The sequence below is a fragment of the Paramacrobiotus metropolitanus genome, unplaced genomic scaffold (assembly GCF_019649055.1).
Source record: "Paramacrobiotus metropolitanus isolate TYO unplaced genomic scaffold, Prichtersi_v1.0 Parri_scaffold0000197, whole genome shotgun sequence".
NCBI classification, from domain to species: Eukaryota; Metazoa; Tardigrada; class Eutardigrada; order Parachela; family Macrobiotidae; genus Paramacrobiotus; species Paramacrobiotus metropolitanus.
In genome coordinates this window covers 136,145-160,295 of record NW_026570417.1, presented here as the reverse complement: position 1 = coordinate 160,295, position 24,151 = coordinate 136,145, and the positions used below count along the sequence as shown (strand labels likewise).

General features: G+C 41.7%; 6 protein-coding genes across 8 annotated transcripts; 5 read left to right on the top strand and 1 right to left on the bottom strand.

The window, feature by feature from the left end:
• The first annotated feature begins 181 nt into the window (after positions 1-181).
• Positions 182-3,448, top strand: LOC129600820 (uncharacterized). Its single transcript, XM_055499430.1, has 4 exons — positions 182-457; positions 1,053-1,339; positions 2,513-2,702; positions 3,085-3,448. Coding segments are annotated over exons 1-4 (534 nt in total). The 5' UTR covers positions 182-456; the 3' UTR covers positions 3,141-3,448.
• Positions 3,449-4,496: 1,048 nt separating this feature from the next.
• LOC129600815 (uncharacterized) lies at positions 4,497-9,456 on the top strand. Its single transcript, XM_055499424.1, has 6 exons — positions 4,497-4,818; positions 5,788-5,964; positions 6,172-6,434; positions 8,353-8,560; positions 8,787-8,836; positions 9,148-9,456. The coding sequence occupies exons 1-6, from the start codon at positions 4,701-4,703 to the stop codon at positions 9,262-9,264; spliced, it is 933 nt and encodes a 310-aa protein (XP_055355399.1). The 5' UTR covers positions 4,497-4,700; the 3' UTR covers positions 9,265-9,456.
• An 857-nt stretch (positions 9,457-10,313) lies between these two features.
• LOC129600798 (uncharacterized) lies at positions 10,314-14,379 on the top strand. 2 transcript variants are annotated; one of them, XR_008692133.1, is made up of 6 exons: positions 10,314-10,740; positions 10,947-11,108; positions 11,288-11,511; positions 11,862-12,099; positions 12,543-13,485; positions 13,546-14,379. XR_008692133.1 is itself a non-coding variant. In XM_055499386.1 (6 exons), exons 1-6 carry the CDS (start codon positions 10,656-10,658, stop codon positions 12,660-12,662), a joined length of 879 nt encoding a protein of 292 aa, XP_055355361.1. In that variant the 5' UTR covers positions 10,314-10,655; the 3' UTR covers positions 12,663-13,315. The 2 variants fall into 2 exon arrangements, 1 of the variants encoding a protein (XP_055355361.1); XM_055499386.1 differs by lacking the exon at positions 13,546-14,379 and adding an exon at positions 12,293-12,342 and having other exon boundaries at positions 12,543-13,315.
• Positions 12,594-15,996, bottom strand: LOC129600797 (arylsulfatase B-like). Of its 2 annotated transcripts, none has more exons than XM_055499385.1 (10): positions 15,947-15,996; positions 15,613-15,790; positions 15,501-15,551; positions 14,915-15,027; positions 14,814-14,850; positions 14,664-14,737; positions 14,451-14,585; positions 14,235-14,361; positions 13,502-14,000; positions 12,594-13,299 (listed from the first exon to the last, which is right to left on the bottom strand). In XM_055499385.1, the coding sequence occupies exons 2-10, from the start codon at positions 15,644-15,646 to the stop codon at positions 12,972-12,974; spliced, it is 1,398 nt and encodes a 465-aa protein (XP_055355360.1). In that variant the 5' UTR covers positions 15,647-15,790; positions 15,947-15,996; the 3' UTR covers positions 12,594-12,971. The 2 variants fall into 2 exon arrangements, with proteins under 2 accessions (XP_055355360.1, XP_055355359.1); XM_055499384.1 differs by having other exon boundaries at positions 12,596-13,299; positions 15,613-15,721; positions 15,783-15,990.
• A 1,813-nt stretch (positions 15,997-17,809) lies between these two features.
• LOC129600816 (uncharacterized) lies at positions 17,810-20,783 on the top strand. Its single transcript, XM_055499425.1, has 6 exons — positions 17,810-18,161; positions 18,780-18,941; positions 19,105-19,328; positions 19,546-19,780; positions 20,087-20,133; positions 20,316-20,783. The coding sequence occupies exons 1-6, from the start codon at positions 18,074-18,076 to the stop codon at positions 20,445-20,447; spliced, it is 888 nt and encodes a 295-aa protein (XP_055355400.1). The 5' UTR covers positions 17,810-18,073; the 3' UTR covers positions 20,448-20,783.
• Positions 20,784-21,026: 243 nt separating this feature from the next.
• LOC129600802 (uncharacterized) lies at positions 21,027-23,654 on the top strand. Its single transcript, XM_055499393.1, has 6 exons — positions 21,027-21,451; positions 21,670-21,834; positions 22,158-22,378; positions 22,592-22,826; positions 23,113-23,159; positions 23,345-23,654. The coding sequence occupies exons 1-6, from the start codon at positions 21,364-21,366 to the stop codon at positions 23,474-23,476; spliced, it is 888 nt and encodes a 295-aa protein (XP_055355368.1). The 5' UTR covers positions 21,027-21,363; the 3' UTR covers positions 23,477-23,654.
• Positions 23,655-24,151: the final 497 nt, after the last annotated feature.

Below are 24,151 nucleotides of genomic sequence, written 5' to 3'. Positions count from 1 at the left end.
TCAACATTAATACCGAGCAGCGCAACATGATGTATAGAATACCTGCGCAGATCAAAAGCACCGCTTCAGTATGCCGCCCCTACGTGCACAATGCCATGCCGCCATGTTGCGCTGTTCAGTGTTAACTTTGACTGCTCTAGATATCTTATCTTTTCTATGAGTGGGATTGAAAAAACACAATAAAATTAAACACATATTAAGCAACAGTTTAGGTGTAAGCACGGGCCTGAAGTTCAAACACTTGACTTTTAAATATGAAAGGTTGTCAATCTATAATCAACTTATAAAAAAGAACGAATGGTTGCACGACGGTAGAAAAAACGGCACTGCCGTATTACGCATAACTGGCCCCCATGGCGGGTTGCACGAATTGCCGGAGAAGGAAGCCAATTTGACTCGGGGAAGTGAATATGCTGGCAACGTGACCAATGGCCTCCTCGTAATCCGTTTTAGTGAAGTTACGTAACCACTGGGCCGTTCGACCGTTCCTATTAAGACGAGCGTTAGCAGTATTAATTACTTTTGAGAACCCAAAGTTGCCTTGATCCCATTAAGGGAAATGGCCCGGTACATGGTGTCACAAATGGTATACATAAACAAAAACTTCCGCTTTCGTACACTCCGAACCACCTTTTTTTAACACTTTATGTCATTTTAAAACTAAATGATTTCTATACATTGTTATGAAAACCGTTTGCGCGTGCAACATCCGGTTGCCGAGATATCGTGTACTAAAATGGGTGAAAAGTTTAAATGCATTGTCGTGTACCAAAAGTCTGGTTATTACCCGATCTTCTTGAAACTTTGTTATAAAAGACACATAGCCATAAAGTAGAAAGTGAACCAATTTCCTGTTCGTAGAATGTTTTTCCGATTTTAAAATGAGTTTCAAAAATTGTAAAATTCATTTTAAAATTATGAAAAAATGCTGTGAACGTGAAATTGGTTCAGTTTTGACTTTATGGCCGTCAAAACTACTGTGTAGTTTACTGGCTTTGAGCTAACGTGACCAATTTACGGATGATATCGAAGTACGAGTATTTCTGCTGCAGTGCCCGCAATGAATCGGCATTGCACCTCTGCCGCGGACGCGTATGAGGATGACTACCAACATGCGAATTCGAAAATACGGATGGACCCCGCTACCTCGGGAGTGACCACGACAAATGGCATTCCGACTATCTGTCTTAACACTACCGGGGAGAATCCGTCAGTGAAGGGTTTGGACATTGACCGACGCTGCATCTGTCGCGGTGCAGTAGGCGGCATTTGGGTGGATCGTTGCAATTATTTTAATAACGGAACTTGGGACAACCTCATGGGACTATGGACGGCTAAGGTAAGGCTGCCGCGGAGTTTTGGAAGGGTGTAAAAGGTGGCAGTGGCATCTGCCACTGGCTGCCGGCTACTGCGGGTCGTCGCGGGACATTTGGTTTCACGAACATTTCGTTTGCGGACAAGTCGTTTTTGTGGCAAATAGTCATATGGCTGCTCGTTGTCATAAACCAGTCGATAATATTCGGCTCCCGAAAGTCGCGCGACCAGATGCCACACAACGAAACAGCTGCGAAACCAGTTGTCCTAAACAAATTAGACGCTGCAACGAAAACCTTGTGGCGAAATGTCCCACGCGACGAAATGTCCCGCGACCACTTGGACTGTCTCGGGCAAAAGCGGTAGAACGTGGCAGCTGCTAGCCTGTTGACATACCTATCCTGTTTTCTAGAAATATCATTTCAGAACATTTAATAAAGTATTAAGTATTTACTATAATAAATTTGTAATTATTTTATTTCCAAACGTGTTGAATTCTAATCGCCTGATTACTGTTCAAACGTTCAATGTTGAAATGCCTAAAAAATCCGATTTCCAAACCCTGTTTGAATTAGCCCAGGTTTCGAAGGAAACAAAACCCAGTGAACAAAACTGCTAGGGCAGTGAGTAACCCAGCTACCAGCACTGTCCAGTGAGCAAAGCGAAATAGCTGGGTGAGGAATGACCGAGCAATAAATCGCCAGGTAAACAAAATCGCTAGGTGAGTGAGTGACCGCGCTACCACCGCTGTCCAGCGAACAAAATTGCTAGGTGAGTGATTGACCGAGCTACCACCGCTGTCTAGTGAATTGCTAGATGAGTAAGTCACTGAGCTAGAATCCTTGCTAAGAAGTTCTACAATAACTGCTAAGGCAGTTAGTGAATTTGCTAACGAATTACTGTAAATGGAATAATTTCAAAGCGGCCGTGGATTGCAAGAAACGCGGAGGCGAAGCCGCAGCGATTTCTTGTATATATGTATATATATATACAGTACTATGTACCTGCTATCGTAGTACCATGTATCAGCCATGTATTGAATTGTAATTACAGCTTTTCCTTCCTTATTTTTCGGAGAAATAGTACTACTAGTAACTGAAATAAACAAAAATTACAGTGTCTTCCTACCTTTTTGTCAGTCGGTACGTTTCATATTTCATGTACAGCACAGGTGCATAAACGAGTATTTTCCACGCAGAGAAACCCGCAATTTGTACTGATGACGCAAAATTACACTGTACCCTTTACTGTTGCGCCGGGCAGCAATTCGTTAGCTAACCTGACCATATGGAGCAGTGTTTCGGCCGGTACGCTTCCGACAACAAGAGCTTCATCAACCAGCAATTCGCCGACATTCAGTTCAACGACTCCTGAGGCTTTGCAGAAGGGTAAGACATTCGAAAACAGAATATGCTCAAAATTGCTTTTCGCGCTAAAGTTTAAAGGGATAGCAGCCTTAAGGAGCTCTAGTTTGTTATATAAAAATACTTTTACAGTTTTAATACATACGTTGAAATGTTACACAAAGCTACCTAATACTTCATTTCTATACCAGTGGCTGAATTATTTGATAGCTTTTCTACGCCGCCCAAGTTTTTCTTGGTCGAAAAAGTCGCTACATCTGACAGTCAAATTGTTATTCCTTTTTCTAGAATATTGGAAGTTTGATTATAAGAGTGGAACTAGTGCTACTCTCTAAAGGACTTATTTTATTGTTATGTCGAATTACTACCGATATCAGCTTGTTGATCTTGAATTGTCATTATGCAGAGGAAAGTGGATCCACGACGCCGGAATCCCCCTTTTCAGCCTTCTTGCTGATATGAATCCAAAAGTTCTTGGCATCAATAAAAAGAAAATTTCATGCGCAGTCATGCGCCTCTTGGACACAAATAACTTCAAGTTGTACCGACAACAATAATGTTTTACAAGAAATTTTCGATTTTTTACCGTCTGGCACCTTGAGCAGCTCTGTGGTTTTTCCACCTAGTCATTGAGAGTTTTTACTTTTCTGGAAAAGCGTTGCACAGAAGTTGTTTTGTTTTGTTCTTGGAATTAGACAGAAAAGAATTCCTAATCTGATGATATTTGGTGCTTTTCGAAAAGTGAGCAGGAAGACTGAGAAAAATAACAAAAACTGTCAGGGTAAAACCCGTGGCAAAGTGCCGAAAACCTTGGACGGCTTTCTCGGCAGTTCTTCTCCGTTTGATTGTAGTTAGATAGAGTTACATTTTATTTTGGTTCGTTAATGAAGGACGTTTCTAAAAATATGGTTCATAAGAAATAAAAGCGTTCAGGCCGGGAGATACAAAATAGGGAAACTTACTTTTGGAGCGTCCTTTGTATGATAACCCATGTAAAAAGTCGTTATAGAAGTACTGTATTCATACTGCACATTATGCACAAAGAACCATTTAGGCTCTTTAGGTGTGGAAGAAACGGGAGTGCCTGAATTTGGCTAATTTGGCTGTCTATCGCTTTTGCTACGTACAGCCAGCATTACCATACGATAACGCCTTCGAGACTTTGGATTTTGTTTAACAGGACAGTACGGGTAGTGGATGATGAAATCAAATAAATTAATAAATTACTGATTTCTGTTAATACAACAACTGTAAAAGGCTGTGGAAAAAATGTACGTTGAAGTAGTTAAACCGACGTTGGAAATACATAATAAGATCATAATTATAGCAACTGGATCACGGTATATCTTATTACCTGCAGGCTGCAGTTATGTAAATGCAGGAACGCCTCGTTTCACGTCCTGAGCAAAAGCTAGAAAACGTAACAACTCGTGTTCGCTCGGTGCATATTAATAAGTATCAATGTCATAATTTTTGGTTAATCAGCATCACTTTCAGACAATTTTTAAGAAATTTCATCTGCAGAGTTTTAAAATGGAAATTCTAACCGAACTGAAAGATGCATTATCGCATTACTGTTTCACAAAAATCAGAGTCAACAAAAACTCATTGCTAATTATTTCCACATAATTTTGGTTAATTCAAACGGGCGTGTGCAGAGGATTGCTTAAAGAATATTCCTATTACTGCAGCAAATTTATTCTTGATTTTAGTACTTACTTAATTGAAAACGCAAGTGCGTAACCAGCAATTCGTTGCTTGGTAGCAGGGCGGAACCATATCCATGCAGATACTTACTTAAGCCTCGGTTAAGTTCGTAGGATCGTCTGCACATCACTTAGTTAAACATAAGCTGCAGCATCATTAAGCCACAGCTTACTTTTAGCGATGGACTGAGCGATTTCGAACTTATGAGTTAATAAAAAGTGTGCTACTAATTACTAATACCTAATTAATTTACTACTTTAAAATGTGGTCAATGGGGTCTATGACATTGACCTTGTGGCTCATCGGTTTCCGCGCATGGTAACGATTGTGGTACTTATATTAGGCGACATGTGGAACTTCTACCGTACTTCGATACCTCATTTCGATGTGATAGTGCTGTTCGGATGGTATATTATTAGTGCACAGTTTCCAGGTAAGCATTGGTTATCGTCCTTCATTTTAGCATTGTTATTATTGTTGTGTTGAGGGTTTTACCGCGTTGTCCTTGGTTGGAAAAGTTTTATCGATACATAACGGTGCAGTGGGATACAGTGACCGAAAGTCTAAATATGACAATGACAGTTTAACAAAATTACTATCACACATTACGCACAAAAGCAACCTTTGCTTGGTCTAGCGTACACTCCGTACAGTTATTTTTTTCACCTTCTTTCGAAGTTCGCATATGGAATAAATTTTAAAAACATGGTGTGTACGCTACAAAAGAACGCATGCTAATAACCGGGATATTTTGTACAACGAATGCTTAAAACCGATCACCATTAAATCAGCAATGATGGAGAAGAAGACAGACCAACGCTGCAAAATCCATTATCGATTAATAAACAAACCTTATGCCGAACTTCGTCACCTATCATGGTTTTTTTCTGGCGTGAAAATCATTTACGTGAATGGCGAAAGTAATCTTCACGAAGGGTTCGATGGTTAAATGGGGTTCAGAAATAAACAATTTCACATAACTGCTAGCAACTTAGCAAGCGTTTCTTACACAAGCCTCTTACATTTACCACATACGGTATGTGTTACGGTAACATACGGTAACTTAGTGTTTTCCAAAGATAATTTTATATTCTGGTATTAAATACATGTTTTACAGAAAAAAGCCTAAGGAAGGCTCAGCACAGTACAAAACGAAAAATGGGTACGAGCATAGAAAAACAAATTGAAAATGGCTCGCAAAAAATGGCTCGTAGCAGAGGGCGCATTACACACTGCAATGTGCTCTGTAGAACCATTATTGCATGCAAGTGACGAAATAGTTCTAGCGTGTCCTTTGTCAACATGCCCACAGTGCTTTGTATCTCTGTCGATATTACTACCATAACACAGCAGCCAGTGCTGGAGAATTCAGAACTGTGTCAATGAAAATGGTGGATTGTAGTTGTAGTAGAAACGCAGTCAAGGCCGCCGGTTGTGTGTCGCCGATGTGTGTACAACGCCACCAACAACTGCGTTACAACCGACAAGGACGAGTCGGAAACATGCCCAGCGAACGTCTATACCTGTATAATAGTAACAAAAATGATCCTGGATACCAACCGAAAACCGGCACGCTATGGTAAGAACACTCTGGCGGTTACAGTTTACACACGTACCACTTATAGCAGAATCAATCTCCCTTACATACTGGAAATACGGATATAAGTTTCGCTGTAGCGCAGTTCGATTATACCTCTCAACCATTGCTGTGAAAATTCATAGTAACAATTACGTTTAATAGAATGATTGATTGACCGACTGAATAACTGAATCAATCCTATTACAGTCCCCGTTATGATCCGATCGTGCTCTCCTGTTGTGGAAGCAAATACGGATGACCTTGTTACTGTGAGCACTTTAATAGGAGGGGATTATACAATGAGGAACAAAGGAACCGCCTGTCTGAATATAACGATGGAGAATCCGTCGGTCAAAGGTCTGGACATTGACCGGCGCTGCATCTGCCGTGGTGTGTCGAACCTTGGAATGCACGATAACTGTAACGCTAACCGAACATGGGACGACGTCATGGAATTTTATGCCGTTCAGGTACGGCCGCAGGCGGGATTTGTGCTAGATCAGCTTACAATAGATAACTGCAAGAAATCTGCCAGTCGGTAAATTTAGTAAGTAACAAATTTAACAAATACTTTGTACCAGAGTGCATTAAACGCACGCTCACTGCTCCTAAATGGCTTTCACCGAAATGAACAGAGAAGTGCAATTGTTTGTGCAGCATGCGCTAAAATGAAGTATCAACTTTTTTAATCGATTTGTTCAATATGCACAAACCCGTCCGGATGAGGAGCACGAATAAATACAGCCAAATAATATAAGACCAAACTAAGCACTCGGCACGCCACGCCATGTTTACGCGTTGCAGTCAGCTGACATGGTTGGTGAACGTCAAATACTGATGTAAAATTAAATTTTGGAGATTTTAAATAAAATGTATAATTAAAAAACAAAAACCTCTGGATAATTTATTGGAAATCACCATGGCCACCCCTTTTCGCGCCCCTTTAATTACAGGCACACCTTTTTTTACAAATAGCTAAATAAGAACACCTGGTTTTCGGTTATTACAGACACCCATTTTAATGCCCATTTTTAGGAATCTGGGCATTGTATACATTTTTATATTTCACCGATGCCAGCGGAATTCATAAAATTTTGTTATTTATGACCTTTCCAGTAGGCACAATGGCAATATCAAAGAAAACATAGGACGTTTGACGCGAATTGCGTTGAGTACTGTACGTGGCCCAACGTTCCTGCCGCAGTTGTGTGTACTGTATACCTCGGTCGGGTATCTACGTTTTGAGGCTAATGTTTGCGCCTTGCGGTATCGTCGACACTCAACAGCTACAGTTTTGCCCGTCTCATTATTGCCCATTTGACGTTGTACGGTTGTTAATGGCTTTAGAGCCTGACCGTTTGATACTATTGTTTTTCTTCTGCGCGGAGCTTACAGTTAGGCATCGATTTTCTGGAAGATTCGTCCATTTTTCCCGAATGAGCGGGTGGTTGTGACCCACAACCTTATCGTTAATCCGCAAAACTTTCATAGGCGCATTAAACGCGTTTAGACTACAGTAGCGCACTGTTAATTTGCGCATTTAATTAGCTGCCAAAAATACAGGGTGTCTTAAAAGAAGTTAAAAAGTGTGCCTATAAATAGTTAAGGGATGTGTAAAAGGGGTGGCTATAAAAACGGGGGTGTTTGGGGTGGTTATACCGTAGTGTCACCTTATTTGTATGTGGTAGATGTTAATTCGTCATTGTGAACATTAGTGTAGTTAGTGGCTATCGTCCTAAGCGCTAACAACGCGTTCAGTATGCCTCAGCTGTACCTTACGTGTTTGAATTTCCGGACAGGTTTGCAATTCAAGGCTACACCGGCTAAAGAGCACAGTCTATACCAATGTTTCCACAATCAGTTGTGCTTTTGACTTCCTTTTGCGACATACAGATACATGAGGTATCTTCTGCAGATTAATTATTTCTGTGCAATCCCTGTTCTACAGCTACTAAAGCAACACAAAATCCATATCTACCGTGTTGTGCTTTCGCACTTCATAGTATCAAAAATTTGTAACCAGTTAAACTTTCAACACTTTGAGCTTGTTTTTTTTTACATCCACAAGAAAAGCAAGGATAAACCCATGGTTTGGCACAGTGTAGTTATGAGGAAATTTGACGTGCAACCGAATTACGGTTGCACATACAGGTTTCTGAAACTGCTAGCACATACTCCACTTTTCTGGGCATTTTTTCTGTTAAGGCGAAATTATACGCTGAAACAGATACTTTTAGTTAATACGCCTACAATTAGTCATATAACTTACACTGTCAGATCCCCGTAAGAAAAGTTATTAATAAATAACAGATGATTACAGCGGATTTTCTTTCATTTCGTTGGTGTTAACCAGAAAACAGAAAGCGTTTTCTGTTGTTTTCAATACAGAGAACGGCTGAAGGGCCGCCGAAAGTTTACTACACTCCCTATACGGTGGCACCGGGTAGTAATTCGTTGGCCAATCTCAGCCAATGGAGCGATGCCTCGGCTGGCACCCTTCCGCCCAGCACCGCAACCTATACAGCTGCTCAATCAACCGCAAATTCGGCGCCACCCACTTCTACGCCTTCCGAGGATTCCCAGAAGGGCCCTAACGGTGAGCATTGCTGAGGTTGATGGAAGTCTCTAAACTGCTGTGGTGCATACATGTACTGCATACCTGGTACTGTAATAACAAAATTGTAAAACATGCGCATACCCTCGCGTTTTAACACAGTGTGTTTTTGAGTAAGTATCTGAAGAAGTACAATACAATGTGGTTGTACAGTATAATTAATTTAAGTCCATCGCGAGTGGTTACTAATGGGATTGGCGTTTTGCAGAAAAAGGTGGCTCTAATGCCGGATTAATTGCTGGACTGGTGGTTGGCATTGTAAGTAGCACATATGTACAGTAGTTCGTAGCACGCAGACAAAAAATACTTTGGAATTTTTATCGCCAAGAAGGAAAAATACGATATAAAACTAGGAGATCTTGCGGAAAGCAGATAAAAATTTACCACGAAGCTTGAGCTTTTAATAGCGGTTTTGTATACTTTACGGCATTGGGCCGTGCCGAATGAGAAACCGCGTCACGACTGACTTATCATTGCGGATTGCGCATTTTGATGTTTCTCGCTTCCTGAAATTTCTCAGTCGAAAACTGAAAGCTTTCTTACCATATTTTTAACGATAATTTTTTCAGTTGATCCTGGCCGGTGGCGTTGGCGGCGGCCTCTGGTACTGGTTCAAAGTGCACAAACCCAAACAGCGGGCCAAGAAAGCCAAAGCCCGCCAGGCAGCGCAGAAAGGCAAGAATTAGACAACCAAAAGACAGCACGGTTTTCGATGCCGTTCAACATTCATTGCTTCAGCTAAAGTCGTCTTTAAGATCTTTAATTATTCTGCGGCACGAATCACGATGCATTAAATCCTTGCAAGGAGCTTTAAATAATACGTATTTGCTTTTGTCGGCCTACATACTGTACTAAAAGAAATTAAAGTTTTCGCTATGCTCGTTCCCAGTTACGGCAGACGATAATATTGGATACTTGCTACTTGAACGTCGAATTTGCGTGACTTGAGGCTAGAAGATTTGATGTTAAAGTGTAGAAAAAAATCAACTGAAAATTAATGGAGCACACCATGGTAACCTAAACGAAAGCAACCGGAAGTACCCTTGCTGCGTAGAATGCTACTAGACACAAAGCACCAAAATCACACAGCGCTAAAAACTAAATCTCAGCTTTGAAAAATATTTTAAAAAATTGATACTGATTTGGGATTCGTTGTAATTAATGTTCATTTCAAATTCCCCTGCCGGCGAATGCTGCTCCAAAGCGTCAACAGAAAACAAAAACTAGGCAAAAATTATTTACTAACTGCTGCAGTAGTAAGTACGTTACAGTAAATACCACAAACGGAGAAGGAACACTTGGTTCTGTATCCAGTTTTTTTTTGCCACGGTGACCCTGGCAATCAAAATGGCGAAATTTCTGGTTTCTGATTATTTTAAATTTAAAATGAAGCACACCTTTGATGCTTTCTAAAGTTACATACATTCACGGTGGCGAGAGTCTATTGAACGAGAGTACATATGCAGAATTTGAGAAGACCCACAAGAAAATATTTGCAGCACATGTATAAAAATGCTGCGTACGAGGCTACGAGCACTCGTATTTATCGTACTGCTCTTAGTCATCACGTTTTCCATAAAGAATTTTACTTTAAAGCTGTACAACCTTTTATAATTACAGTACCTTTATGCGAGTAAGTTACACGGTCAATCGACAAAAATGTGTTGCCTAGCGCCGATCCTAGCCAGCTAAAACGGCAGCTGCTGTTGAACTCTTCTAATGCAGCGACAAATAAAAAATGCAACATTTTATTTATAATAGCGATTATTTCTGCTTTGTGTATTCATATCTTCAACTGGTTTTTTCTTTGCCTTTGCATTGTTATACTAGTAATCAACCGTAAAAAATTACAATTAGCCCAGATTTCGTTCTATATCATAACAGTTATTTTTGTATTCTCGTATACTTAGCACTGATTGAATCGCGTTAACTTTTAAGTAGATTATTTCGCTCCGAGACTGTATATTTCGACAAAATTACTCGGGGACACACGTTTGGCGTATGATCTTAACAGATCCGTTCATGAAAACGAAGTTCGCAGCGCTGTTCTGATTTCTTCCACTATGGTACTATTCGAATGCGTGTGCCGTGGAAATACATCGATGCCAACACCTGTCTTTCGCTCATTTTACAGATATTCATTGGTTTAGCGGATCTGCCAGGTAAAATCGATTTTGACCAAGTATCCGAAAAAAGCAAATATCCCTAAACAGGAACAAAATGTTCGAGTAAAGAGCCTGCATCGACTTATATAACTGACTCCTTTGACGCACCCAGTGCCAGTACAATAGCGTAAACGTGTGCATTTAAGTACAAAGTACTCGTATTTGTAGCTCGATACGTTGCTGACATAAGTTTTCTACCACAGGTTCCCCGTCGTTAGTTTGCAGCCGTTGTCAGTTCAGTGAAGATCCCAATAAGTGCGTAATGCGCGAGAATGACGAAACAGAGACATGCAAGCCCACCGTCAAAACCTGTATGGTGGAGACGAAGATGGTAATGGATAACAGCAAGCGCCCAGCCGTATACAGTAAGGTGCTGGCAATCAGTGCAGTTCTTTTGATCAGCAAGCAGTGATGCATTGTTACATTAGTGCTATTATTACTAGTATATAAATTGAGAAGTTTCTGCAGTATGATCTTCCTTGTTAGGTGGTGTGTAGGCCAGCTTGCGCGTAATTTGGCAGCTAACTGTGATGGCTGACTGTAGCGCGTGCCATGAACCGGCAGTGCTCAGCGGAGGAAGATGCGGATAAGGACCATTTTATCTGGAGCTGGTATTATCGCGGCAATGATCCGACCATCTGCCTGAACATCACCAAAGTCAATCCGTCCGTCAGCGGAATGGATATCGACCGGCGCTGCATATGCAGTGCGAGAGACGGATGCAATTATCAGCACTGGGAGTACGTTATCGGCCATTATGTTTTCAAGGTAAGGTCCCCAGAATTTCGGCAAAACCAGGGCCCAAAACCGAGCATCGCAATCCAATCAGTACTTTTGATTTTATCATTACTAATGGCGCATTAGAATACTGCCAAAATTAATGTATATAATAATATTATATCTGTAAGTTTAAAAAAAGTAAAAAAGAAAGGTATCACAGGTCTCAAATCGTACAAAATTTTCTTTTGGTTACGTACGGTACCAGTCCATGCTTTTACAGTTGCGGTACGGTCAGGCCGTTAGGTAACAATATCTGGATGGACCGTACCGTGTAGGTGGTGCCGTAGACGGTTTGCGACCTCTGAAAGATATGCAGACGAATAAATACGTATTTACAGAAAGTCCCTGAGTACCCACCGAACGGTACAAACGGTACCACCACGCGCCCCTATCAACCTGCCACTGCCGCACCCGATCCAGACAGCCAGTCGTGGGCGGATGGAGGCCTCTGGTACAATCCGCCGAGCGCTAATCTACCGGGTTCTGAATATGCCATCCACGCTGTAGTTCAGGCAGTGCCAAGTGAGGAACCGGTGAATTCCACAGCTCCTGGGAATCCCCAAAGCACCACCACAGGTTTGCCTCGTATTAGTGAAACTCATGCTCGGTAATTTTCTATGCCCTTTGTTTGGCGAAATAAAATTAACCTGCACCACTCAATTAATAATTAATATGTAGCACCTATAAAGTTGCCTGTTCAAGCCTTAATAATTTATTATATAAAGTAAAATAGCCGCGCACTGACCTCGTTTATTAACCATGCATACAGATTCAAGCGGCTCAAAGACTGGTCTGATTGTCGGACTGGTACTTGGTTTGGTAAGCAAAATTTTTTGATGTACCGAGAAAAAGCAAGTTTTTAACCGGTTAGGGATAAAAATTCAACAAAATATTTAGATTAAGATTCTAAATAAATCTAGGACGCTGTGACAAATATGCTGCGGCCTAAAATGTATAGAAATTTCCGGAATTAAACTGATCAGAACATCTTTAGCTTGAAAATATGCTTTACTTCGCAGCTAATCGTGGCCGGCGCAACGGTTGGTGGTCTGTGGTACTGGTTTAAAGTTCGCCAAAGGCGTCACGGACACACCAAAACGGGAAAGCGTCAGCGGGGCACACCAACGAGAGGATCATGACAAGTAAAAGGTCACACGAACTATTCCTAGTGATACTGAGCTATGTTCTTCGCCTAATCGGAAACGGAAAATCATCCCTTGTTTTATTAGTAGCCTACCGCTTTGTTTTTTTTCCAATTTGAATTTTTTAGAATTTTTAACTTGTGAGCAGTGACATTCAGTTGAACAGCACCTACCACCGCATGGATGGTATAATTTTGAAGCGGGAAAAAATAAAATTTCAAAATCAATATGATAGCACTAATTAAAACAATTTAAAATAGTCGAACGTACGCAAAGGCCGCAAAGATTGCGCATATGATGCAAAAATCATGAATTAGGGAGATCGCTTAAGGTTAGCCACGGTTGAATAAGGCCCCCATGCAGCGACGGAAGCCCCAATGGGTCTTCGGGCTGAGGAGGTGAGTGTAGTGCCGTGGCGTTGTAGGCCAGGAGTTTCTCCAGCATCAGTTTGACCACATCCGGATAATCGGCCGCTACATTGTCCCGCTCACACGGATCCGCTTCGAGATCGAATAAACACGGAGCCTCTCCCAAATGGCATGGTCTCTCGGTGCTCTGAGGTGGAGCACAGTGCACAGCAGCCGGTAAGGATGCATTAACGTAATCCGGAATGATACCGTCCACAGGTACGTACCTACCGTAATCACGTGTATTACGTTAACCGTTCCCGTAACAGAAACCAAAGCTGCTTATATTAGAGTTTATTTTAGTGACTATACTGACAACTGTCATGGTACATATTGCAAGCGCCCTATGTTTCCTTATATTGTAGATTTAGAGGATTCAAGGAGAACTACTTCTGACACAAATTTCAAATACGGTACATTTCTCCTCACCATCGATCCGCGTTATAGCCTGTTATCGGGTTCTCTTTTACCAGGAGTTTGTACTGATACCATCTCAGCGCGTACTGGTCCCAGATCGCATCCGCTTGCATCAGCAGTTCGTTGCGCATGGACGGTGCTGCCTCCACCAGTGATTTCCACTGATCCACCCCGTCCACATTCCGTACAGGCATCCCACCGGTGGCCGTCATCAGGGTCGGCAGCCAATCTGTCAAATGCATCAGTCCGTTCCACACCGTACCCGGATGCTGCAATAGCCGGCTCCAGACGATGCCTACTGTGCGAACACCGCCTTCGAACCACGTGTTCTTCGTGCCGCGCAATGGCCAGTTGCTGCCGTGGGTGGCTTGTGCGCCCTCTTGGAGGTAGTGCTCCTGACCGGTCCCGCCGTTGTCAGCCAAGAATATCACTATGGTATTGTTATCTGCTTTTTCATGGTGCAAGGCGTCCATGATTTTCCCAACGGAATCATCCAATGCAGCCAGTGTTCCTACAAACCGCACGAATAACAATTATTTCAATGTTGGACTACGAAAAGGGGAAACTGGTTACCGGTTAAAAATTTACGAATAAAATCCGCAGACTATGTGCACCAGGAATACATTCAGTGCGCATGAATCGCCATAACTAGTTCGTGCTGAGAAACGCTTGTCTGCGCCGTTGCATGCGTAAAACGAAGCTATGATTGCAGTCCTAAGTTGAACGTAGCTGAGCTTCAACTAACCGGCGTACTTTTGTCGTCCTTCATGATGTATATGCGGAAATCGGTTGATGTACTCATCGGTAGTCTGTACCGGGTCATGCTCGTTGGCCCAATGCGGGGCCATGTGTGCCAAATAGAGAAACAGCGGCTACATCAATGCATGCCGAAAATGAACCACGCTTTAGTTAATTTAGAAGAATACATAGCTTGACGCGTATTTAATATGATGATCCATACTTTGTCAAAATTGTGTTGGCTAATCCGCTGCATTGCCCTGTCGGTGAAGATATCCGTTAGATACTGTCCCTTACAATTCGTGGCTGGGATAAAACCGTCCCACAAATCGAAGCCGTTAGAAAACGGTTCGGCTGACTAGATCAAGAAATTGTTTTTGTCATGATAACCATCTTGGGAAGAAGATTACCATGTAATAAAGGTAACTGTACATACCGTATTCATGTCGTGAGTGAAATAATCGATGTATCCGTTGTAATATCCAAAATACGAATCGAAACCTCTGTGAGCTATGATAAATATGTATACCGGCAATGCTTAACGCTCAGCAAAACATTACGAGAACAACGTTTTCTGACCACGTACTGGGTGTCAGTTCAGGCGCCGCATATCCAACATGCCACTGTAATAACAGTGAGTACGCATCGTCTTGCAGTTTTTGCCTTTCAAGAATAAATTCTGATCACCTTTCCAACCATGTGCGTTGCATAGCCGAGTTCTTTAAAATACTGCGGCAGCAGTTTCTCCTTCAACGGTATCCCTCGACGATTACCTGGCCCTAGTACGCCACTTTGCATACCTGCAACCACGTTCACAATGTGCTGTCATTAGCAAAACGCTAATTACAAGGCAATTACCGCACATACAGAGTACAGTTTTATGCTCTGTCCGTGCATAGTAAGTTGTTAAGTCATGAGCTGTTACATTAGCAATTTAGCACCAAGAATCGACGTACCGGCAATTAGTGTTCCGTTTACATGTGTGAGGGGTCTGTACCAAAAATTGTTTTTTTAAAGTTGCTTTTACTATGATTTTACGCTTCAAAATAATGTGGTTGAAATTTTTGTTTGCTTGATTTGTACCAAGCGCAGCGGCTGTACGTGTAAGCCTTCTTCGTGTGCACATTTTCTCTATGGCCACGATGTTAGTAACACTTTTCCTATTCCACAATTAAAGGTAGTAAGATTTGCCATCGGAACTAGAAGTACTTGTGCGAATGCTATCTGTATAATTACCACCTGCTAAATTAAAGATAAGTGCGATTTTGTTTACCGAGTCTCGTGGGATATTTTCCGGTTAGTAGCGCGGTCCTGGATGGAGTGCCTTAAAGATCACAACAAATCTGCATGCACGAGTTCCATAAATAAGCGTGTAAACAGCATACAGAGCGACTGGGAATAGTGGCTATTCAAAACCATGCCGGTGGCCGCCAGCCGATCAATGTTGGGCGTGGGGATTTGGGTGTAACCATGAAAACTCACATCATTCCAGCCCTGAAACAACCCAGGTCCATCTGACAGTTACAAACGCGGTGGAAGAACGCTGGGTGCTAACCAGATCGTCTGCAACGATCAAAATAACATTGGGCGGTTTTTCCGAAAGGACCACAGTGGCTCCCACAGCCAGCAGAACCAAAATGGGAACAGGTGACGCCATGGTGTTCCGAGCGTGCACCAGTTAATTGAAAAAAGACGTTCACTGTTTTCTCTAACGTTTACCTTTACAGCCAATGTTTTGAAAGACAACAGAAAAGGAGTCCGCAGTTTCCACAACCAAGAAATACGGCACCGTGGGCATACGATAACCTACATAGTCGGCATTGTCGAGGACCGGCAGTTGGTAATCAGTTACTGTACTCATATCTTCAGTCAGATACTGATAAGGTTGAAGTGCTGAACGTATAATATAAGTTTGAACTACGGCATTGTCAACTGTTTGTTACAGACAGTGGTTCCAGTTAGCTTTACTGGCCTTATTACGACCGTACCAGAATAGTCGGGGTATCGCAGTACCAGAACCTACTAGAATTTACTTTACTTCTTACAGATAAATTTCAAAACTCAACAGAAATCAAGTGACCTTTGGAATTAAACTATTAATTTTGTCTACAGCATTATGGTAGAGCGGTTAACCGCTAACCGAGTATTTCAGCACTAAACACTCCCATTTACAGTAATTACCATACGCCGAATATAAAAATTTCACGCTTTAGTTGTTCTTTAACGGACGCCTAAATTTGCGCTTTATTGTTTGCTTCAGTTCCTCATTTATATCACAACCGGTATCCTCCGGTACTAGCTTAATGTAAGGAGGCGAAAAAGTGCCGAAGCCAGCCGTGGATTTGGCGACCACACTGTTGACATTATTTTATTTTATTTAGATTATTTGGCGAACCAATGGTTGATTTGACAATATACGCACATACGCATACGTACACTTCAGAAATATGACCAAGGGAAAAAGTTTAAACACATGAATGGCGAAAAATAATTAGGTGTACAGATAACAGGATAATTTAATTTAAACTTTAAAGAAGAACGTAGTAGTAACTTTAATACTCGGTAGTTAATCCTGGCTGGAGCCGTGGGCGATGCCCTATGGTACTGGTTCAAAGTGCGGAAATGAAAGGGCTCCAGCGCCAGCAGAGGAAACACTGCCGGCACGGAAGCCAGCGAGGACGACGACGAGTGACACAGGAGAACGCTGTCAAGTCTTTCTCCGCGTTTTGTAACTGCGTTATTTGCATACGTATTTACTGGTGACATGACATCGCGCGGATGCCAAAAGAAGCTTGTGGTACACCACTGTACAATTATAGTATGAAGCGTTTATGGTTGTGCCGATGGTTATGTGTATACAGCGTTTGAACGCGCGAATGTTCATGTAATCGGTGACGGACGTATTTTGATTGGCGTTATGTACGTGACTACGTGTGATGGTTGACTGAAGGAGATTCTCAAGACCTTCAGTAGTTTTAAATTTTTAGTTTTTCTCGTATTTCCTTTTCCTGTATTGCGAATGTGAGCCTGTGGTGAAGGCCATCAATACATAATCATTATCGGTAATATTCATTGCAACTAGCAGCATGCAGCAGGTATGCCTTAATTTCCTTCAAAGTATTCGAAAAAATTAATTTCTCTGTTGCGTACACACTAATCGACCGAACCGCAGCGAAGGTCCTGTATGTTAAGCGTTTATGGAAAATGTGGTGTCCGTCGGTCACCGCCACCTGATGCACATATGCACGATTACCCTATTAATAAATGCACATATGCACGGCCACCCTAAATACGAAATGCGCGCTGGCCGTAACCGCATGTTAAATGTGGTGGCAGGTGTCCATTGGTCACCAGCTACTCTTCGTTAATCATACTCGTACACTAGTACTAGTACAGTACTGAGCCGATAAACTGAAAATAATTGTAATTATACCTTCCTAGTATTACAGTGTCTGTGCAGATAAAAATCCAATATTACTGCAGATTATTTTGACGTTCGCGTTGAAACCGGAAGATGCCACTGTTGCTAGGAGCCAGCAGCACCGACAACATCCGCTAAACATTGCAGAAGAGGAGATGCACGAAATTAGAGTCTGCCCAATAGGACCGACTTCTTCCTTCGCTAAAGTCCGTATTTATAATGTTGTATTGCAGAATTTTCATGAACTGCTGATATAAATATCACTAGCTGTATTAAATTTCCAAAGAGTTTTTACTTGTTGTTTTTTTTGTTCAAATGGTTGTAAATTTGTAATATAAAATTTAAAATTGCCTTAGAAAATAGAACACAACATCGCCATGATTTCCAATGAAAGGAAAGCCTTCCCGCTGCAATACTAAATCCCAATGGTGTTATTCCACATTCCCGTTAAATTTTATTTGTTATATCATGTTAATGTCTTTTTATTTGTCTTGTCGCCATATATCATTCCAGGCAAGCAGTAATACGTATTGTTTAAAAGCTATTGATTTAAAAGCTATTAATGTTTAACTTTCTGTAATTTTTCCCATATACATATAATGGTGGTTTATATTATTTACAACAAATTCGAATTTTTAAGTACCGTACCGTAGCAGCATAGGCTGGTACTCATACCGTACGTAACCGTACGAAAATTTTGTACGGTTTGAGACCTCTAGTCTAATGGTCACCAATAGAGCACATTGTGCAGTTTTGTTTTCGAAATTTTGGTTAGAAAATTTTGATGTGGGACTTTATACAAATAATTACAGTATATTTTATATTAGTCGTTTGCGTTAGGCTTTAAGTTAACCATTACAGTGTTTAGTGTGCAGTTGATTTGGTTTGCTGCAATGGATTTGAGTTGATTTCTCTTCTACTTTAATTATTTTGAATATTAATTTACGAATTTATTTTACATTTACGTCTTAAATTTGTTATCGATTGCATTTGTATTATGTACTGTTTTCATCCCACATATATCTGTAGAGTATTTCAATTTTTTGAAGTTTTTTTTAATAAAAACTCTGGTAAACTCTGCACGTATACGGTATACCCCTTTGTTAACTGTCATGTCGATTTACGTTATAGACGTTAGCCCGTTAGTGTGCAACAAATGTGTGTTCTTGGACAAGCGCGATCGCTGTCTCAGTGTGGCCAACGACGCAGCGGAAACGTGCGACGACACCACGACAACCTGTGTCACAGCAGTGGGCCTCCGGAAGGACACCACTTTCTCCCCTTCCCGAAACAGTACACCCGTGTCATTTCTTCTCTCCCTCAATTTTCCTGCGCATTCCTCTTTTATTTCACTATCTACAGCACATAAGAAAACATTTATACATTAAACAGTCAATAAGCCGCAGCAGGACAGGGTTATTAGATATGGGCTTGTTTGGGGCACGTATGGTTGTAGCTCCGGCAATGGGCCGCCACTGCTCGTTGAACCCCACCAACGATGCCGACATTTTTGGCCGATTGCCTAAAGGACAGGAATTCATCTGCTTTAATATAACGCGGGACGACTCGCTTGGCAAAGGACCCGACGGCAAGAACTATGTTGACCGGCGGTGTTTGTGCGCCAAGGACAGGTGCAACATTAAGATGTGGGATGAGATTTATTTGCAGCCGACTTTACTGGTAATTAATTTTGTTAAGAGGCCTTTTGTGCAAGCACCATCTAGCAGAGACCCTTTTACTACTACATGCAGATCATTATTTTAAAAATAGTAAGGGTTCTTCGCTTCGCGCTACAAAGTCATTCGTACAGATTTCAGTTAAAGCAGTAACACTCAAAAGCCTTCTTTAAAAGTCTTGATATGTTTCATTGCTGGATTTATTCTTTAACTGTACACAGGAGAATTTTACCGCTAACGATAAGCCGGTCATTCCGACGGGGCTGGGCAGTAATTCTCTGGCCAGTATCAGCGCATGGACGAACTACACAGTCATCGGCTTACCCACCGGAAATGGCAGCAATCCTGACGGTTCGGGAGGAGCCTCGACCGGCGCTACCACCGCAGCCAGCGGTAACGAAACTGCAGACGGCGGTAATTCCACATCTGGCACGGATTCTCGTAGCAAATCAGCAGGTAAAAATTCCTCAGACTGTTAACTCCATCTACGCATGCCACCCTTGGCGGTAGGCACATATGGCCCAATACTCCATAACCTTAAAACTACATATACCTTGTAAGAATATGAGGCAACGTATCCGTTAGCATTTACGACACCAAAGTCGAAGTTACTGAACTGCTCATATAGGAGAAAAACATATTATCAGTTTTGCATCACTGTCATGATGAACTGGCACTCATTCTATGATTTATTCATCGATAAGTTTTTCGTCCGCGACCGCAACCAAATTGGACTGTGGTTTCATAAAGTGCTGGTTGCAGAAGATGGCTCGAACACCGGATTGATTATTGGAATTGCCGTTGGCGTGGTAAGCAGAAGAAATTTTTATTACTTTAAATTTCCAAATTTAGCTAGCGCTGTATTGACCTTTGATTTACTGTATTAATCTAATAATTTTCGCCATCATTTGCACCGCAACACAACACACCGGTTAGCTGAAAACACGCATACTGTATTTACTATGAAATTCAAATTAATATTGCTCGGCAGTTGATCTTGGCTACGGCCGTGGGCGGTGGCTTATGGTACTGGTTCAAAGTACGGAAACGAAAAGCCTCCAGCGCCAGCAGTGGAGCCAGCGACAACACTGCCGGCACGGAAGTCAGCGACGACAATGAGTGACCCAGTAGCACGCTGAAACGTCGCATACACCGATTGTTAGTGGCACCCTTAATAATGTGGCTGCACTGACAAGATATTTGTATTACCACTGCATGTAACTGCAAAGGTGCCAAAAAGAAGCCTACTGGCCGATAGCACGTGACGGTTGTGGTTGTGTCGATAATACGTACGACGACTGCGGACGGAGTGTACACTCGACTGTTTCTTGTTACCGGTGTCGGTTGGTTTTTACACCTTACAAAAACCTTCAGTGGTTTTTAGATTTTTAATTTTTGATACTTGTTCTTTGTTTTTAACTGCTGCAAATGCAAGTCTGCATTAAAGGTCACCAAATCAAGTAACAAAACACAATGTACAATCGCTGAATCCCCATAAGAACATTACTGCTTTGAAAAAAAAATTTAAAATTTTTGATACATTTCAAATTTCAAAGAGAAAGAGAAACAACAATTAACTGTTACTGTAATATTGACGGCAGAGTCGGGCAGATGGGGTTCGCACCGGAACCGGAAATGCTCTTGTTGCTTGGATACGGCAGCGCTGACAACATCCGCTGGTGGCAGCGCAGTTATATGTAAGTGGGAGAAACACCACTACTGCCTCCGTCAATGTAAGTACTCTGAAGCTGTGTTTTATGCGTAAATTTGCAGAATTTGACGTGCACCATAAATGTATTATATCTTATTCTCGCCAAAGGTATTCTGTAGTTGGTGTATTATTTTTAAGTAGTGCCGATTTTTGCGTTCAAGTGGTTGCAGTATCTAAATATTAAAATGGCGTCGCAAACTAGTAGTAGCTCATCCTGCCCTGAGTGCTGTTTGTTGTGTAACTTCACCAATCACGCCGTCATTAATGTTGCCATACTTTGGTGCTGTCCGAAGAAATGAATGTTTTGTTCCTGTGATACTAAATCCTTATGGTGGCACTCCACAGTCCATTTGAATTTTATGTGTTTTATGCTGTTTATGTCTTTTTATTTATCTTGTTGCCATTTATTAATCCAGGTAAGCAGTGCGCTTTTCAGATAAGAACTTTGATTTTCATTATTCTTTTCATTTTTTTCTTAAATGTCTATTCTCGCTATTTGTTAACAAACTATTTTTATTTTGTTCGATTACATTTTTGTATAATTTGTTATTTTTTTGACTTTCTTGGAAATTTTTCAATTAAAATTCGACTATAAAGTGCAAGTTTCCCCTTTTTATTGTTGTTTGCGTTGCAGTGGTTACTCCGCTAGTCTGCAATCGATGTCAGTATCTCGAAAATCGCGACCGCTGTCTCAGTGGTCTGGCCAACGACACAATGGAGACGTGCAAACCCAACACAATAACTTGCGTCGTGGTGACAGGCGTTCGGGCGGACCACACCTTGTCCCCAGTCCGAGATAGTACGGAATTATCCCTTTTAACTTTTTCTCGGTCTGATACGTTTTTCGTAACGTACATAGGTACATGGTACACGGTTTTTGTACATGGTACAAAAATAGCAAAAACTACAAGAAACACAAAAATGGATTAAAGAAATATACTCTGAAAATGAAATGCATCTTGCTATTACAAATGAAATGCATCTTGCTATTACAGTAAGCATTTGACCGTACTGAGACGACGAACAATAAACCGTTGTAATGCAAACATTAATAAAACAGGCCTAAGCAGGGTTGAAAACAGGCACGTTTGTAATTAATTTTTTTCGTGATGCTACTTGCAGCACCACTAATCAGCCGTCACTGTACGTGGGACATCGACGCCGTTGACGATGCCAACACTTGGAGGCGGCTGCCTAAAGGACAGGATTTCATCTGCTTCAACGTTACACGCGATGGCGGGGGACCTGACGGCAAGAACTACAATGACCGGCGTTGCTTGTGCGCCACAGACAAGTGTAACATTAAGATGTGGGATGAGATCTTTATGCAGCCGACTCTACCGGTAATTAATTCGGTTAACAGTAGCACACCTTTTACTCATACACCATCTTGCAGAAACCCTTTGGTTACTACATCATAAAGAATATTTTTAAAATAGTAAAGGCTCTTTGCTGTGCGCTGTAAAGTCATTCGTACAAATTTCAGTTAAAGCAGAAACGTTCTTCGAAAATCTTGGTCTGTTCCACGGCCTGATTAATTCATTGACTGTATACAGGAGAATTTCACCGATAAGGATAAGCCAGTCATTCCGACGGGACTGGGCGGTAATTCCCTGGCTAACATCAGCGCATGGTCCAACTACACCGTCATCGCCTCATCCAGCGGTAATGGCAGCAATCCTAACGGTTCGGGAAAAGCCCCGATCGACGCCACCACCGCAGCCAGCGGGAATGACACGGCAGCTGCTGGTAATTCCACATCCGATACGAATTCTGGCAGCAACTCTGCAGGTAAAAATTCCTTGCATACGGCGCGTAATTGGTAGCTATTATATGCGGCGCATACAGCCTTGGGCGTTTGGTACGCCACGTGATTATTATAGGTCGAAGAATTATCAGGCGCTCTTTCCTTTCATATTACGGCCAAAACGCATAGTAATCAAAATATGAGCAAAATTCAAAGCATATCAACAGTATATGAAATATGAATCATGATTAAATTGGCGATTTAGTATTCCTTGATGATATCTCATGCGCACCCATATTGAACAGTGATTTCGAAAAACGCTTGTTGCAGAGAGAGGCTCCAATACCGGACTGATTATCGGAATAGCCGTTGGCGTGGTAAGCAGCTTATAATATTATGAATTTCTTTAACGTAGTTCTACTACTTAGACTTAAAATTCAGCACTATCTACTACATGACCTTTGAAGTAATTTTCGCCTACATGAACATAACCGAATATAGCGGTTATTAGGTAACAGTGCACACATTTATAGACATGTATTACACAATACATACTCGGTAGTTAATCCTTGCCGCGGCCGTGGGCTGCGGCCTCTGGTACTGGTTCAAAGTACGCAAGCGGAAGGGCTCGGACGCCAGCAGTGGAGCCAGTGGCAACACGGCGGGCACGGAAGCCAGCGAGGATGATGAGTGATGGATGAGAAACATAGTAACGTAGCGACTGTTCGGCTAGTATTTTGTCAGCGTAGGGCTGCAAGCCTTACTGGCGAACGAAAGGTCCCACGCTTCATGAAGTAATGTGATGATATTGAAGTATGAATGAAGAGGAGACTAAACTGCGGGGTCTCGATTGATCAACCACAGCTTCATGCTTCTTGAACTGAATAATGGCACTGCGATAAAACGGCAGTTTTACCTGCCATTTTATGGTGTCCGTAACAAGTTTTCGTTCTGTTATTTCTGCGCCGTTTTCCAAGCTGTATTCATTAAATACAGTCTGTACAAATACAAGTTTACAACGCTTGGACCATTTACATTTAGGTTTATTTAAAATCGCCGCTTAAATCACCGTGCTAAAGAAGCATCCGTTCTACGATAAACTTCTCAATTGTCTCTCTGAAAGCTTTGTGTTTATCAACGTTTCTCTTTCACATTTAAGCGTTCATCTGCCACTGCTCACCTGGACAGATTGAATAACTCTTAAAAATTTCATGCAAATCCAAACCCACGTGGGTAGTCTGATGTTGCATGCACACCGCGCATCTTACTTTGCGGCACGGCGCGTTCATACGGCCCGTCCGCCATCAGTACAGTGTCATAGGTTTCGACACAGATTTATTTTGTAAAATTATATGAAAAATTTAATAAT